The sequence below is a fragment of the Anoplopoma fimbria genome, chromosome 4 (assembly GCF_027596085.1).
Source record: "Anoplopoma fimbria isolate UVic2021 breed Golden Eagle Sablefish chromosome 4, Afim_UVic_2022, whole genome shotgun sequence".
Taxonomy (NCBI): Eukaryota; Metazoa; Chordata; class Actinopteri; order Perciformes; family Anoplopomatidae; genus Anoplopoma; species Anoplopoma fimbria.
Window position 1 is genome coordinate 15343218 of NC_072452.1, and position 18784 is coordinate 15362001.

Sequence of the window (18784 nt, forward strand, 5' to 3'; positions counted from 1 at the left end):
AAAACAGAATTTGGCAACAGGCATTTTATTGAACCATAGGGTAGATATGCATATTGTTACCTATGACCAGTTTAGATAAAATAAGATAATCCTTTATTAGTCCCGCAGCGGGGAAATTTGCTACCACTGTCAGCATAGGTTATTTATTGTTGTATTTTGGGGGGGGACTTTGTTGTCATATCTATCTACAGTATCTAGATAGTTTGGGTTTTATTCATGCAGGCTTTACGATAATCTCTGACTGTCTGCACCTCAATAGAAATCAATTATATTAAATATGTTGTGCTAACTGCACTTCGAAAAAACAGCATCAACAGCAATATCGCTCTCCAGAATCCGTGCCTAATACAATGGAGGTGATTAGATAATCAGCAATGGTATTTCCAAAATTCCCAATCATATTTTATACTGAAGAAGAAGTTGTCTGTTGACATTTTCACCTGTTTTGTGGTGGAGGCAGACATCTCAGTGTATGTCCTCCTGAAGACAACTCAATCAATTCTTGGCTCAAACATTATCCGGGGGGGGGAATTCTACAGCCTTTTTAATTATAAATATAAGGCTCAAACATACATTTGTATATCTTATCTTTATTTTTAGAACAGCTCACATGCTACATGATTTGGATTATCAGTGGAAGGACGCACCCAGTCTTCAGTCAATCTGAACCAAACACAGCTTAGCTCCTTACCTGACCTGAACACCTCACACCAGGACATTAGCTCCAAAGGTGATGGCTTTTGATTGTGTCAAAAGAGCTCCTTGCATGGTACGTAACACCAAACCGAACAATACCACATCAGACACAGACAGGAGGTGTGGGGGTTATACTGGAAGGTTTGATGAAAACACAGAATCTGCTTGCGGGAAGACATTTCAGGTTTTGAAAGTGATCCTACAGAGCAGATCTGTTCTATTAAATAAAGGCACAAATAACAGAGTAAAAGGAACGTTTAGGGGAACTCCTTCACCCTGACCACACCCACAACGTACAAAAATGACTGATGGGTTGATCTTACTTGCTCAGATGATCCCAAAAAGTTTTAGTGAACATGTACCTTCAAAAGATTTCAAAATAAAACTCATAATTTCCTCCACCACAGCACTACTAGGACACACGGGGGGAAAAGGCAGGGAAACGCATAAATACATTTCCCATTGAGTCAGTCCACCAGTATCAATTTAACTGCCTATTTCCATCATGTGTCTGCAGTGCATGTGACACATTAACAAACCAGTCAAATGTGTCACCCGTCAGGCCAGTTCAGTAAAGTAAAATGCAGTGTTGAATGTGCAAAGTAAACACAACATACTTGGAATTGTGTGCCATGAAACCTATTGTTAGGCCATACAAATACACAAGTGCATGCATGTATTGATTTAAAGTCTTAAATCTGTAAGTGACAGCTGAACTAAAACATTCATATCCACTGTGTGCGTGTGTGTGTGTGTGTGTAAAAACATTCACTTTAATAATACATGTATGATTTTGAAATATTGATATATATATATATACTTAATTAAAAAAAAAGGGTCATTTCTTCATGTCATTTTAAGACAAGACGCAGCATTTATATACATTTACTTTACAACTGCAACTTTATATGTTATGTATTTAAAAAAAAACAAAAAAACAGAGGAGGACAGGTTATGTGATCACCTCAGGCTGCAGGGAGTGCTGCTCTGTGCTGCTTTTCCACATTTCTGTCTCTGTGTTTGTTTCAGCTCTGCCAACCACAATAACGCATTCATAAAAGACTGGATTGTTGCTTCTCCACACATCCGTCAGTTCCTGAATGAAGAGAAATGTACTCGCTAACAGTAATGTTTTCTTCTGACTGTTCTTTCCGGTCATTTGTTTGTGGAATATCAAGCCTCCATTAGCTGCTCTGGGTCCAGTCACTGTGGTTCATGTTCCTCCCAACCCACCCCACCCCACCCCAGCCCTCAAATCTGTCTTTGCCTCCCTGTCAGTCCAGCTTGCGTGCGCCCAGTTTGAGAGGACCTTTAGCAGCTTTGCGCTCTGCCCGTTTGGCCTCCAGCTCTTTCCTCCTCTCCTCCCGTTTCTTCTTGGAAACCTCGGCCTTGCTGAGACCTGGTTGACAATGAAAACAGGCGTACAGTACATTAGATAATGGTCATCTAACAAGAATAACTCAGTGTCAGAGAGAGAAGTAAAAAATGGTCTAGTGATGTGACAGATAAAAGGTTCATATTTTCTGATAAGGGAGGCCAGCTGAGAGACTTACCCTGGTTCCCATCTACTGACTCCCATGACTCTTCAGCTCCCCAGTCTCCTGTTGCCTCTGCAGTCCAGCCATCCCCAGTCTGACAAGGAGAGAAAATACTCACGTCACTATAAATGCTTGTAGTGTCATGATATTCCTTATTTCATCATGATTCTTTGACCTACAACATTTCATCAAGTGAGTGCAGTCTTATAACCTTATTTAAAAGAAAGAGTCTTACATTTTGGGAAATAATATTATTACGTTCTTGTTAAGAGTTAAGTGGAAAGATAAATACAACTCTCATGTCTGTACACTTGATACAAAGCAAGAGCTAGCAGGTTATTAGCTCATTTTAGCATGAAGACCTGAAGCAGGGTAAACAGCTAGCCTAGCTCTGAAAACGTTTCAGCATGCAACTATCTGTGAAACCATAACTTGTATTTCCACTTTGGTTGTTGTAAAGATTAGACAAATGGGATGCAACATGTCAAGTTGTGACCTACAGAGGTGCTGGAAGGTGCTAGCTTCATATTCACATTCTGTCTGTTCCAAATCTAATCATCACTACTTTACTCTGTCTGTCTCTTGCTCCTCTGTGTTTCTGCCTCCCTCCGTCCTCACCGTGGGGGCAGCAGTGCCGGCGGTGTTTCTCTGGGACACGCTGGCGAACAGATCATTCTGAGCCGCCCCCTTGGTGGCTGAGCTGCTGCTGTCCCAGTTGTACTCGCTGGCTAACCGCACTCCTTCTGGCACGGGGAGCGTCGCGCCGGCCAAGGTTGTGTCCGTGTCCTCCTCCCCCCAGTCGTTGCCCCAGCCTTCTTCGCCCGCAGAGCTCTGACCCTGCCCTTCCTTCTCGTTGGACCAGCTGTCGTCTGCGTCCCAGCCTGAGCTGCTCCAGTCTGCACTCTGCTTTTTCACCGCCATGGAGGAGGACGACCGACCCACCTGGACATGGGAAAGATTGAACGGTTGAGATGGAGACTAATTGAAGTAATATATTAAAGAAAATACTATTTTATCTACATAGAAAACGCAGACTAGAAAGTTCTTGAAATCTCACTGTCAGGTGTGTCAGATCACAAAAAGTGACGGTGAAGGAACCAAGAACCTGTACACTGACAATCACTTGTTCTTAATTCAGAGCGCTGCAGGGAAGACATATGTTTGCTAAGCCTGGTGGCAAAAAAACATGTACGATACTAACACATTTCTTCTGCAAGAAAATCTTCACAGATGAACACAACTTTTATGATGTTTGCAGCGAAAATACAATCACAAGAAGCCACGCTTACGTTAGGCAATAAACAAACTACTCCACCTTCATGCGACCTCATGTCACCATCCCCAAGCCTTAAGGCGGACTAGTGTTTGGCGGGTTGAGGTTTTGTACTCTTTACTTTGTGTTAACCACAGACCTCATATCATAAATTAAGTGAATACAAGTCGTGGGGTTCTTTTTAAATACACATTGAAAACAAATGTGAACCCAAATTTAAATATTGTGTTGGTGTGTAAGGGAAAGTACACACGTGCGCACACACACACACACACACACACACACACACACACACACACACACACACACACACACACACACACACACACACACACACACACACACACACACACACACACACACACACACACACACACACTATATTATAATACTATTCCAGTGGTGTTATTAGCATTCAAAGTAGGAGTAGTATAAGCACTAAAGGTAGTATTGTATAAAGGATAAAGATTAATGGCTCATACTCCTTTGTCACTGGCTTTCTTTTTGGATGATGCCGTTCCTGACCAGTCGGTGTTCCAGTCATCTGGCTCTGTGTTAGTTTTCTCTGGCGCCTATATGAGACAAAATATAATAGAGATTTGAAATAACAATAACAGATAATACAAAACAGAAGTTGTTTTTCTGTCAAAAGTGGTAAAATCTTACCTCCAAACTTCCCCAGTCCTCCTCCTCATCCCAGCGGTCTCCTATTGGCTCGTCATCATTGCCCGTTAAATCATGAGTCTGTGATGGGTTGGCACGACTGGAGGCAGCGTGGTGAGTCTCAGGGGCTTTAGGAGTTTTCTCTTCAGGACCTGAAACAGAAAAAAAAACAAAAGAGATTAGGTTTCAGGTAGCATATAAAAGGACTTCTTAAAGGGGATCTTCACAGATTTTTTACACATGAATGTGTGTTAACCTGTCTTTAGGGGGTATTATAAATGTGAAAAAGGTTGTATGAAGCACTTTCGTGGCCGAAAATCAGATAAAATGGCTCAGGTGAAGACTACAAGATTGAAAATGAAAAGAAATATGGAGGTTTGGAGTAGAAAAAAGGTGAGCTTGCCAGAGCTCTACAGCTTTCTCCTCATCTCCACATGAGGTTAGCGGATCGAGGCTACATCAGCTGTTGAAAGCCTAACACATGAATCTGTGACTGTTGGCGGTCAAGACGAATTGTGGATAACGTAGACGGCAGGTTTTGACTAATTAGAAGAATGTGTGGGAATAAAAGACAATATCTCTGGTTCTGCTGCATCGATTTTGATCCTCTTTTTAAAACTCCAAATCAAATGTGATAACCCTACCAGGTGCAGGTGCTCCATCTGTGACACTGGTAGGGCTGGTGGCATTGGCGGGCTCGCTGTCTTCAGCTGCAGCGCTGCCCTCTGTCCCTGGAGTGTTGCGGATCAGCTTAGAAGTTATAGTGGACATGCCGGTCACAGCCCAGCCGGCCCAGCTGGAAGACGCACCTGCAGGCTGAGCACAGGACGCTACATCCTTTTCTGCAGGACACACAGTATCAAGTTTTTAGTTTGACAATTTCAGAAATATAACTGAAATAAATTAGTCTGTTTGTTCTGCATCTGTTGCAGAAGTGTTTTAGCATGGTATGCAAATATGTAGCATGTAAACACTGGCCTCCTTGCTGAATGAGACGCGACAGTCTAGAGCAGACTCTGCAGCTCAGTGCAGTGTGTTACGCACCTATATCCGCCAGCTTGGTGGGGTCGTCTGACACAGTCTCTAACTTGGAAAGGAAACTCTTGATGGCTTTGAATGCCTGACAGAGAGACAACGGCAAGAGAGAACATATTGAGCAGAAATAAATCAGCATGTTCAAGTTGATCAAAGATCAACGTGGTTGACAACCTCACTGTGCTCCCTAATTCTGCAATGTGATTGCAGCACTTGCTGCTTGGCTCTATGGAAGACAAATCAATAGTGATAGCTCTCTAAAATATTAAAGAACCAAAAAAGGTAGTGGGTCTTGTTCTGCATCTCAAGGCAGACAATATGGCAAATGTGTCTCCAATAACTTTACTGTATGTCTGCCGGGCTCTTGTATGCTCTTTGGCACCTGTAATTAACAATTAGCTTGAATCCAGCAATCTTACTTTAACATCTTTATTATCTAAAGACCAAAATGACTTAAAACAAATGACGCATTTTGCTGCTGATAAATAAAATTCTAAATACTCTTGTAAGTAAAGAAATATTCAATATTGCGGAGCTATATTACGAGAAAAAATTTCACAGCAATGCTTTTGCAGTCAAAAGCCATAAGAAACACCATTTAGTCAGAAATCTCCATTAGACATGTGTACCTGGTCCCTGACGCTCTTGTCGGGGTCAACAGTAACGGCACAGAGGGTAGGGAGGATGCGGGCGGCAATCTCTGTTACGCTGTAGAAGTTGTGTGTGGCGGCGAAGCCCAGGACACCGGCGGAGCGAGAAGCTGGGAAGGGATCTTTAGTTGCTCGTGAAAAGGCAGAAATCAGAACACGCTGTCGAGTCTGTGAAGAGAGGGATGAAAACATTAATGCATTTGAACAGAATCTTCACTGAATTGGTGAGTGATTTTAGCATAAAATGAACTAAGTGTTGCACAGTGGTGTGGGTGTACTCTACCCCTGCGTTGAGGTAGGAGGCGATCTTGCCCAGACAGACGGTGGTGTTGCACCGGATCGGGCCTTGTTCGTCTCTGGCCTGAAGTCGGGCAAAGTGGCGCATCAGCTCCTGGTTCAGGTTGGTCTCATTCAGCTTAGGAGCCATCAGTAACATAGACTGGAGGGTGATACAGAGAAGAGTTATGGCACAGGAGGCTGACAACATCCAGTACACAAGTTATATGTGATAACACCGCAGGTTTGTCGTTTTGTTTAAAACATGCAAACTACCTTGACAGTCTGTTCTCTGATGGCAGGGTTTGTATCTGTGAAGCCGTGAACAACGTGAGGGAAAATCTGGGAATTGACTGCTGCATCATTCAGATACTCAATGAACTGCTCCATCTGAAACCGAGAGACATGGACAGAGAGAATAAACAATGTCAGAGCAAATAAATGTTTAAAGCCTTAAACACAGGTTTAAAAATGGCAAATGGCATTATTTACTGCTGTTTTTTTTCCCCACTTTAGGTTTTTTTTTTGTACATTCTTGTCAATATACAAAATGTTGACCAGAGTGTAAACCAATAAAGAAAGAGTAAAAAAAAGAAGCAAACTAACAAAAACAAACAAAGCCTGTGAGAGAACATGATAGCCACAAAAATAAATGAAAATAAAAAAAATTCCAGTAGCTGCCTTAAACTTAAATGTGTACATAAAAAAGTAAGCCAGTGTCCTTATATTTTCTGCCATCTCTTTGCAAACAGATCTTCCCTCAAACTCTATCAAAAGCAGCATCCTCCTGATATTGTCACGTGTTTGCCGAAATCCTGTCTGGTCCTCGTCAATTATTTCTGGGAGAAGATTCTCGAGTCTTTTTGCAATTATCGTTGTGTATATTTTATAATCTACGTTGAGAATTGAAATAGGTCTATAATTTCCGCTGTATTCCCTATCTTTCCCCTACTTTGGGATTACTGTAATGATAATGCCTCTTTCCAAGATGGTGGGAGTCTACCTTCTTCTTTAATCCAATTAAATGTTTTCAGCAGGAGTGGTATTTACTGCTGTTTTTTATATTATATTTATATTTTATATTTCATCCTTTCAACTGTATTTTCTTTCCTTGCTCTAAAGCTGCGAAGTCTTGTATTCTTGCTGGATGAAACATGGGAAATTAAATGAAATAAAAACCCAACCAACCAGTGTACTGTATCACTGCAGGACATTCTCAGCGGCTAGAATGAAAGAGGCCTTACATACCTGCTGCAGCAGTCGTATCCTCATGGCTCTGTCTGTGGAGGAGAACATCTTCACGATAACAGGGATGATCTTCTGTTGGTATTCTTCTGCTGACAGGAACTTCCCCACCTAGCCGACAAACAGAAAGAGATGAGGGAAAAAAAAAAACGAAAAGGGGGTAGAAGAATAACTTCTAAATGACAGAAGATTGTTACTTTTTGTTACTTTGAACATTATCAGAGACGCTTAGGAGATGCTTGAGTATACGGTCTGATATTCAATAAGGTGTGAAAGTTGAAAGATTCACCTTGAAGAGCGGTGTGAGGACTACAGCGCCTGCATTGCCAAACTCGAAGGCAGTGAGCAGCTGAGGAAGGACCTTGTGTTTGCAAAAGTCTTCAGGGAAGGAGTCCAGATTGTCACTCAGATCCTGGAAGAACTGCTGCTTCTCAGTCGGCTCCTTGATCTGGAGAGAGAGAGAAAGTTTGAAATATACTATTATCCCACTATAAGATAATCTATTGTCCTATCAATAGTTGTTATCATACAGTTTCCGATACTACTCCCTGGTAATTACTTCATCAAATTTCACAATGCGCCCCACATTGTAGTTCCACTAGAACTTGATCTGTTTTTATCTTGATACTCTACATTTCAACTTTACTGTTGAGGTTTGATTGTAACACTAATACAAACACCACGGTTATACATGTCTTTATGCAAGTCTGTGGACCTGTATCTCTTCCAGGAAAAGGTTGCTCTCCACAAAGCTGTTGCTGAGAAATCCCCCGGGGGCTCTACAGTTCTGGAGAAAGCGGGCTGGGTTGGGCCGAGCTTTGGGGTTGGCCCCCACCAGCTCACAGTAATGAGGGACCAGAGCCTTGGGAATCTGTGGGCACAAAGAGGACACACATGATAGAACACAAGACTGAGAACAGCACTTCTTCACATCATAAACAACACTTTTTTTAGCAGTCACTGAAACCATGAAGCAAGTGTAGGTTAAATTCCTTGCTTGAAGGAAACTTAGAAAACAGCATCTCAGTGAGGGTCTCTGCTAACTCTTCTCAAGTTCAATTTGCGAATGCTTGTTCTTTACATGAGCACAATATCGGCCCTACAATGCATCTTTATCAGTCTAATTTTCAGTATTTCAATTTTTTTTTTTTACAAATGTTGAAAACCAGAAGTTGAACTCACCAGAACACATACAAAATACCTATATGACAACAACTACAGGAAGCATCTGTAGGACATCAATAAGCCATGAAATCAATGACAATAATTTGGTAATAACACAAAGGAATGTGAAGCTGTCGTACCTTTCCCAGTGAACGAAGGGAGGATGTGCGAGGTAGTGGCCCATTGAACACCTCCCAGATCAGGCAGCCTAGCCGCCACACCTCCCCTGCCCTAAAACAAACATGCACACAGTTCAGTACTAACACTTCCACGGAAAACTAGGCAGTAACCGATTCCAGGTTTAACACTTTAATAAGGCATTTTTATAGTCATATTTATGAACCATTTTTTTCCTATAATTTCTACTTTGTCCAAATATTCTTATTGCTGCTCCCCTTTTCTTCCTGTGGAAAAAAACATTATTATTCTGACCCACCCTTCTCTTACCATTTCTCTCCACTGCTATTGGGCACCTCTGGTGGGTCATATTTCTCCATGTCTGGGTAAACAGCCTTTGGGGTAGGGAGTGAGACCCCACTTGGGTCACCCTGCTCAGGGGCCACATGGTCGAGGGCCCCGAGCTTCCACTCCCCAGCTCGATCCACAAAAACAGCTGATACACCCAAGTTGTTATGTAGCAGGTGGCAGTCGTTGACCAGGAAACTGAGAGCTTTCTGTGGAAGGAGACAAAAGGCAGATGTGGAGTCAGGGCTCACAGAGAAATGGCTCCCCTGAAAGTATCAGATGGCGCTCTATTCTACCCTTACCACTATCTGGTGCAGTCCCCAGGAGACCTCCAGTTCCCCAGATCCCCCCTTCTCTGCCTGAGCCTTCAGGTGGACTGCCAAGGGTGTCACCTGCTCAGTAACCAGGTACAGGCTCTTCTCTGTCTGTGAAACAACCGCAAGTTAAACAAAATAAAAACAGAAAATGCTATTATAACTACTGTGTATGGCTTACTGCACCAGCTTCACTGCAAAAATATTCAACTCAATCGCTGAATGGAAGCATTAAAAATAAAATCACAACACATCCCTACATGATTATAGTGACCAAAATAATTCAGGATGACAATATTATCACAAAAATAGATTGAAAACTAGTTTTATTATTATTTTTATGATTTTTTTTATTTTTTTATTAGGTTTAAGAGGTTATGGATTATTTACACAGTATAATCAAATGTCTATTATTTTTAATTATCTTGATTATCATCAATATATCACAAGATCCCTTTTACATAATAAACATTATTGTTTCATCACCACAGATTTCTATTGAAAGGCAGTAAATGTTATACAAAACTATTAGCCAGACCTACTAAACTGTGAGTGAGTGACAGGTAGCACAGCCTTGTTATCTACACACAGTAGCATTTAAAAGGAAATGATGGTAGGAATTATACTAAGCTAGGTAGTTTGACAACTCCCCAGTGCTACTCGAGTTCAGGCAGTATGTTAAGTGTTAAGCTTCCTCAGAATCAATAATATGCAGCCAACCAACAAGGACAATCAACTGTCACATTTCCCTTGATGTATTTGATTTTGAATTCATTCTTTTGGCAAGACATGCCCCAATTTCATGTGTGTGATCATAGTAATAGTAGAGCATAGTTAGCTAAGGTATTTAATAATCTTGTTGAGAACACAAAGAAAGAATCTGCTTATATTGTGTAGTACACTTCTCATTACCACTATCATATAAATATTAAAGGCCTACAATGGCATACTCACACTCACCTCTATCTGAACGTAAACATGCAAAGAAAAGCAGGATGGTGGAGATGAGATAATTATATGACAGGTACATGAAAAAACAAGGTCACTCACCAATTTTGAAACATGACACTAAGCAAGCTAAACACTCTGAACAATGGCACTCTGTGTAGAGCGAACGGATGCATAATACACATAAACACATACCTCCAATCCATCCACATATGCCAGGATGTTAGGGTGACGCAGGGTCTTCATACGCTTGAAGGCAGCCTTGGCTAGCTGGGTTTGCTGCTCTGTTCCCTGCGAAAACTCGTACAGAAACACCGACACTGGCTCTCCATTGGTCTGAGGACACAGATTGGGTAAAATGACAGTTGCATATTTAAAAAATATATGCTTTGTAATAACATCAAGTGGGGAAAATGCACAGTTTAACATCACCACATTATAGTTTGGTAAATCACAACGAACGTGATGAAAACAGGAAGCAGGTGCTTGGTTGTCTGTCTCTGTTCATGCAGTGATGATGATGATGATGACACTTACAGTCCACATTGAGCTGCTCAACATTATACTCTAGACAGTTGTGTCATGTGAGGAGCTGTCAGAGATAAGGGTCGGTATCTTTATTAGTGTGATAAAACAGTCTGAAAACGGATCCAATAGATGATTAGATTAGATTAGATTCAACTTTATTGTCATTGCACAGAGTAGAAGCACTATGACAACGAAATGCAGTTTTAGCATCTAACCAGAAGTGCAAAAAGAAGCAGTAAAGGTTCAGTGCAATGTGCTGGATAAATAACAGTATAAATAACAGATAAATAATAAAAAAAAAGAAAATAGGAAATGCTATTATAACTACTGTGTATGGCTTACTGCACCAGCTTCACTGCAAAAGTATTCAACTCAATCGCTGAATGGAAGCATTAAAAATAATATCACAACACATCCCCACATGATTATAGTGACCAAAATAATTCAGGATGACAATATTATCACAAAAATAGATTGAAAACTAGTTTTATTATTATGATCATTAACAATAAGAAGAAGTAAACTGTCAATTATTTAAGAGGTTATGGATTATTTACACAGTATAATCAAATGTCTATCTAATGTGGTAGATAAATAACAGATAAATAATTAAAAAAAGAAAAATAACAGTATGAGTAGTATAACAATATAGACAGTATAAACAGTATGAGCAGTGGATATGAAATGCAAGATATATACAGTATATATCTAAATATAGTATAAAGAGTAAGATGTAAGTACGTATAGTCACAATAACGGTAACAAACTCGACTGAAGGGGGTGACGTGGCGAGAAAGACGTGTCTGTGTGTAACAGTAAACAAAGCCTGTCTCACTTCGTTGGCAAAGAAAAGACATGAGCACTGACCCTGGATCAGCGAGAGAGACGAGACACAAGACACTGACGGACATGACATGAAGCCACGACGACATTACAGCTGCATCGGGTCTACAGGCTCCATCAGAGCAGCTCATCTAGTGCTAGCTAGCCGGCTAAGTGACAGGCCTCCATAAAGGGGCTAACCCCGGCCGTCAGGTGTGCGTCTCTCACCTTCCTCTTCCCCCGCTGCAGACTCCATATTCCAGACTTCTCTTGGGTGTCTGGCAGTATTTCATAAGCAAAGTCTTTGACAGGATCCCTGGCGAAAAAGGACCACATCTCCTCGGCGCTCCGCACCTCATCAAACACAAACACACACGGCGACAGGGGAACTAAACAGACTGCTAGCTAGAGGGCTACAAGAGGCTAGCTAGCGAGGAGCACGGCAGTAAACTGGCCCCCTGGAAACTTTGTTCCTGCACATTGGTTCCGCACGAGGTTCAAACGTATCTGATGTCATGGCAACTAAGAACGGCATTTATGCTAAGCTGAACCGGGATAGTTTTTTTCTAGTAAAGTCACAATCTGAAATTCTATACAATATTCACAACAGGACAGATTTATTTTAGATATAATTTCTCTTTGTATATATATTTCTTAACACAAAAAGGTCCACACTATGGAAGTTCATGTCAGAATCAAAGAATGATATTCAAACATGACAACAATGCTCCCTTGTTGATTGTGTGGCAATATTTTGATTAATTAGACATTATCCCTCAAATTGTTAATTTGTGTATGGCAAATTGACATAAACAGGGGGTAAACAGGGCCCCAGAAATATTGCAATTGCCCTAGATGATTTTAGTGTCATCTATTATGATGACGTGATGGATTCGGTCTAGATGGCTTGTCCCCAAGGGTGACTAGGTGAATTGGAAAGTAACACAAAAACCTGAGTGAAGTATTTGGAGATGCAACAGAAATATGGTAGTAAGTATTTACTATAGACTGTTATTTACACTTTTCAGACGACTCCCAAATATTACTGAAGGTCGTTGGAACGTCAATAAACTGTTATGTGTTTCAATTTTACCCATAAATGGGTTACAATGAAAAAACAGCTGCTCTGGTGACTCATTGGGGCAACTATATTTTATATATTTATCGTCATTTGAGCATAAATTAATACATTTATTTTCCAAGTGTTACACACATATTGTATTGTGACAGTAAGATACCAAACACCTGGAAGCAGGGCCCAATAAATCTCACATTAACACATTTGACAGTGTTAACTAATGGACTACATTTATTATATGCTTATTATATAAATATTTAGTTTGACAAATAAGATACATACAGCATGTTGGCAAAGTTCAAAGACAATTTATTCTTAAAAACAACAATGTACACCATCAGGGTTTCTACAGTGTTGACAAACATGTCTAGCTTCTAGGACCCTTTTGGTACAGCAAACAATACAATTTTATACTTTTTTCATTGTCATACCATTCAGACAATGAAACAAATCCAAAGAGAATATGAGACCTTTATGAATTTCAAATTTATATCACATTTTTGTCAGTGACTCAGCAGTCCATCACAATTAGGGGCAACCAACCAGTTAGTTAAAAATGAATAGGGTTTTGATAAAGTTGACACTTGCTCATTATCATACAAGCTAAGGAAACACTGCAATTTCTTTACAGCCTCCGTCTTACTTGTTACTGTTATGTTCATTCTGTTCACATGACATCTATTGCATTCTGTCCATCCTGGGAGAAGGATCCCTCCTCCGTCGCTCTCCCATAGGTTTCTCCCTTTTAAAAGGTTGGGTTTTTTTGTGCCGATGTGAGGGTTCCAGGACAGAGGACGTCACGTGTGTACAGATTGTAAAACCGTCTGAGGCAAATTTGTAATTTTGGGCTATACAAAATAAACTAAATTGAATTACTTATAGTTAATTAGCATTTATAATCCAAACAGCCAGTATACACATACAAAATGCATTAGCATCTACAGCAGTCAAGGAATATTCAAGACTATTGTAATTGCATTTTATCAGACAGCCAGAGTATCTTTATTTGATGAGTATGCTTCCTTTTCTTCACTTGAACTAGTTCCTCTTCATCTGCCAAATGTCAAACCCTTGGGCTCTCGAAACTGATACAGTGAAATCTCACATTTAAACCAAAAAATAAATAAATAAATAGTGAAAATCAAATTTTAAGCCAGGGAAACAGGCAAGTGTTTTATTGATTCATACATTTTTTTTAAGATGTCAAGATGGTTCTTAAAAAAAAAAAAAAAAAAAAAAAAAAAAAAAAACTTCCTTAGGATACAAAAACATAAAATTTACACACAAAATACATTTAAATTTTAACAGTTGCCCATAACCGTCAGTTTCACCATCTTTGGTAATTAACTTCAAAGTTTGTGTGCAATCATTTTGTGTAATAAATGTAATGTGGAATAGTACAATTGCTAGCTCAACATCTGTACTGGGAACGAACCAGGACCCTTTTTGATGTCAGTTCCCGTTAAGTTTTATGTTATGAAATCCATATTAAATTGACTTCAATATTTAATATGAAATGGTCCTTGAATGGCCAAATCCGTTTTCCCCACACAGCATACTATAAAAGAAGCAAGACACCGCAGGGGATTGAACCCTATCCTGACAAAGTCAGGAGTGCCACCACCGGAGTCTTTTGCTTTTTGTTGTTGCTGTATTGAGGGCAAAAGCAAAACCTGGAGGAACAAAAAACAGAAGTAGTTTGTTCCTCCAGGAAAAGAAAACCACTGAACACCTGGCTGCTATATTTTCCTGTCACCACATGGGGATTTCTCTTGGTCACGAGGCTGAAACTAGAAGACAAGACACTTGTTTCCCCAATCCCCAGCATTCCCCATGACAATGTATTGTTGTATGACTGAATCCACCGCATCATTTTATCCGGATTAACAAAGCCACGATACCAGCATCCCTGATGAAACGCAAAGCGTTTTTCCCCTTTGACATTCAGCTGGACTTGCGGGTGATACGGAGTGACGTTTACAGCTGTAATAGAAAAACACACAATTTAAGCCCCACCCCACCCCCCCCACCATCCCAGAGAACCCAGCAAAGAAATTCTTCGTCAATGTGACAAATTATGTCAATACGGTTAACTTTTACCACAGCTATTCTTCCTCAGTGATGCATTTAAGAATGTATCCTAGAGGCTGGCTGTACCAAGTCATTCCAAGACTCCCTGCAGCGGTTTAGGCGCCTGGATCAGTATCAAGTTAAGCTGAACGAGAAATCTGAAAGGAAGAGAGAAGAATGTTGTTGCCCCTGCCCCCCCACCAACCTTGACCAAATAGTCCTGCAATGTTTGACTATGACCCCATGAACATTAAGTTGTGTGTTACGAATAAAATGTTATGCAGAGCTGATGTGCATGCAACATGTTGAGTTACACATTAAAGCCATGGTATGTTAAAGAAAAATCAAGGGAACCAAAATTACTTAACTTTGCACCCATGAGACTGAAGTGATGCAGTAAATGCGAGACAAGCTTGCAGCTCTTGATCTTAAAGTGAGTGGATTCTCAGTGCTCCATCACAGGTTAGGCCATCCAGGAGGACAAATTAAGACATTTTAGGGAAATTTCGACCTGAGAAAACCAAAAGGGGAAAGAAAAAAGGGCACACAAACACACACAGAGAGCGGGGGCTTCTGCGAAGGACGTCGGGGTTCAGATTTAAGCTCAAGCGCACAGGGGGGTTGGTACTTCATTCAGGGACCACAATCATATTTGCTGACAGCTTCCACAGATGGCTTTGCATTCAGAGGCAGGCGAGATCAGAGCGGACAGACGGGAATGATCTGAAACAAAGAGTGATCTACACAACACCCACCACAAAATACTCAAAAAGAATCGAGTTTTACTCATCTTACGGTTTAAGATGCAAAGCAGTAGGGCCCCATGGCCAAAGAGATTATGCTAGTAAAGCATTGTTGTTACTGATGATTTGAGGTTAACATAAAGCCAGTTCCAAGATGTCATTTTGTCAACTATAACATTGCAGAAGTTTATTTTGACAAGTTAAGCCAACATCTTACTACACGCTCCAGGTTAGAGGACTTCACTCGTGCTTGAACCAGTCTTGCACTTGATGTCTGTAAAGAGAAGTGTAGGGATACACCCAACCAAAACACAATACAACACTAAAGCAACACCGTTGCGCTGCATTTCAGACCAAATTAAAGCTGCACAATGCACAGCTTTCCTCAGCTACTTACATTTAGAAAACTTCACACAGTTGCGCGACTGAGTAATTTTGAATGATCAACCTGCACCTTGCACAGTTGCACAAGGGCAAGCAGCTGAGGGCTAATTGTACCATTCTAGACACATAAAAACAACCTGACTCCATTTGTTCAAACTGCTGGTTGATTTCAAACGGCAGGGTGATTCCTGTGTGGTCCTAGGTAGACTGCGTTCTTCCTTTGGACCGTTCTGTAAGATCAAAGAGGCAGACAAGAGACACCCCTATCCCCCCCTCACAGTATCGTAGAACTGACTATTGTTATCCTTACCCAAATGCTTTACTGCAGATAACGTCAGAGTCAATGAGGGTACATCAAATCTTCCCGTTATCACAAGACTCTTGTTAAGAAAGCACAACGGTGCTATTTCTACAGTCAAGTATAGCAAGTTGCTTTCATTTCAAGAACAATGAGGGCAGTTGAGCCCAGTCAAGATAAGAGACCCTTCTCGGGGTTGAGAATTTTCTGGTTTCCAACATCAATATCTGATGGATTCAACTTATCTGCCTTCAATTTCCACTTTGAAAAGGATGTCATTCAAGCCCAGGTCACATCCGTTCTCTACCAAGCTCCAAGCTTTAGTCATACCTGAAAAAGCACAAGAAAAGCTCCCCCACACAAGCCCCCCAAAAGAACAAATGCATACCAAAACTGTATTCAAATCACAACAAGCTATGCATTTATTACGCAATAAGAAAATCCTTTACAGATAGTTCACTCATTGTATTGTCAATACAAAGCATGGTAACTAATTGCAAAGGAATTGCAATGGAGGTATTTAGCCAGACAATGAATGTTAAGAGAAATGTAAACACGTTTAGTGACCTTACGTGATGCTCGATGCGCAAGGAAACTTGAACAAACAATGAGTTAGGGGAGTTCCTGATGGTCTCGGGTATTGGAAAGCGCACAGGACACAGCACACTGAAAAATGCAAAGGAAAAGCCTCTCTCCCCACAATACCCCTCCAATAATGCAGCACAGAACTACAAGAAAAATGACTTGCATTACAGTACTCTCGTAATAAGGACACAACTCTATCACTATGAATACAATTCATAAGATGTAAGAAATTTCCCAGAAGAACATTTAAATACCGCAGGCCTTAATGCGACGGATTCCTTCCTTATGAACTGTAGACGTGGACTTGAAGGTAGATTTTTGAAGGGCGGGCCATATAACTTAAATCTGCAAGAGTCACAAATACACAAGCCCCTCCCAACCCAACAAAGAAAGTGAAGCCTGTACAGAATTACAATGACTTCTAGTAAAAAGACTTGTTACCGCACTCCCTGGGAAAACAGAGCTTTCCGCTACACCAGGAGACTAGTTTTGAAGTTGCTATCTTGCGGGGGAAAGAGTCCACTTGAAGCTTTTTGGGTGCACCCGGATGTTTCCTATTCAAGCCGATTTGCGTTGGGTAACATGGAGCTGTGAAGTCTAGGGAAGAGACTGGTTAACGCCCCACAACCCCACCCTCCCAATTCCAAAATGATGTGCATGAAACCCAGTTTACAACACGTTCCAAATACGGTAGAATTAATTAGGAATCTAATGGATTTATTGAACAATACCTTCCTACATCTCTTTAAACCGAAATGGGTGCAAATGATCCCGTTCCACAGCGATATAATATTTAAGATGAGCTCAACTTGTACCAAGCGGGTTTGCACGGGGGATTCTTTCGATGATCAGCTTTAGGGGCCAGGCCTGTGGAAAGAAAAACTCGAAACACGTTTTAAATACCCCTCCCCCTAACCCTTCAAGACTTTTTTTTTTTTTTTTTTTTTTTTTAATATATACACTAACAGGGATCAACTATTTTAAAACATTTTTCCTTTTGGTGGCAAAAATTACTATACTAAACAGTATAGGCAACGAGGAGTTAATGTACAGGATAGTTACACCCACATGTACATTCATTCATGCATTGACTCACTGCTCAGGTTAAGAGGTAGATGTAGCTGATCTGTACCAATGATGGACGCTGAAGTACTGAAGGTTGCAGTATACACGCATCAACCGGCGGGACAGGAGACCATCCACTCTCACACTCCAATGCCGAAAGCTTCTTTGAGGAGGACCTATCGAACAACAATGGGACTGCCTCTCCTTCCGGCTTGAGGAACTACTTGTGATCGCAGGGGGGGTAGAGAAGTCCGAATAGATGTTCCTTTTCGCCAGCACACTACCAAGGCATTCACCACAGCAGACACCACCACACTCAAGTCAGCGCACAACAGGAGGGGCGACCACGGTACACAACGACTTACGCGGCTTGCCTGTAAAGAGGAAGAGAGCTGTGCGAGAAATTGTGTTCTACAACATTGCTTCTGGAATAAGTGGAATAATGACTAAATGCCTTAGATTTTTTTTTTTACAGATACCACTACCCAAAATATACAAACCAACTCCTTGATTTAAACTTGTGAAGCTAGGAGACACTCGTGAGCCCTGTCCCACCCTCTCATCACTGGCTGGCTTGCTCTGGAACTTCTGCAACTGCTTCAGCGATGGTGACTCTGCTGCTGCTACCCTGCACTGCGCCTCTGGCTCCCTCTGGTGAACACACGCTGCTGCAGCTGCCTCCTGCTTTTTTGGCCCCTCTGCTCCTCCCTCCATGCCCTTTGGTCCTGTCCTGCCTGGAACCACTCTGGTCCTCCCATGCCCTCTGGTCCTGTCCTGCCTGGCTCCACACTCTGGTCCTCCCCGTGTCCCATGGCCTCGCTCCGCACTGGTCCCGCGATCTTCATCTAACTAAGTCCATTTCCTCCCCTTGACAACTCAGTCCATTTTTCCCCCCGGAAAAAAAAAAAAAAAAAAAAAAAAAATCTTCTGTCTTCTATAAGTAG

At 41.2% G+C, this 18784-nt stretch overlaps 1 protein-coding gene across 1 annotated transcript; it reads right to left on the reverse strand.

The window, feature by feature from the left end:
* Positions 1-553: 553 nt before the first annotated feature.
* Positions 554-12102, reverse strand: scyl1 (SCY1-like, kinase-like 1). Its single transcript, XM_054597301.1, has 18 exons — positions 11846-12102; positions 10463-10603; positions 9308-9430; positions 8988-9214; positions 8681-8771; positions 8092-8247; positions 7666-7824; positions 7380-7487; positions 6408-6521; positions 6139-6294; positions 5835-6023; positions 5215-5290; positions 4815-5012; positions 4174-4322; positions 3990-4079; positions 2853-3176; positions 2250-2328; positions 554-2095 (listed from the first exon to the last, which is right to left on the reverse strand). The coding sequence occupies exons 1-18, from the start codon at positions 11951-11953 to the stop codon at positions 1971-1973; spliced, it is 2613 nt and encodes an 870-aa protein (XP_054453276.1). The 5' UTR covers positions 11954-12102; the 3' UTR covers positions 554-1970.
* Between the last annotated feature and the right edge of the window lie 6682 nt (positions 12103-18784).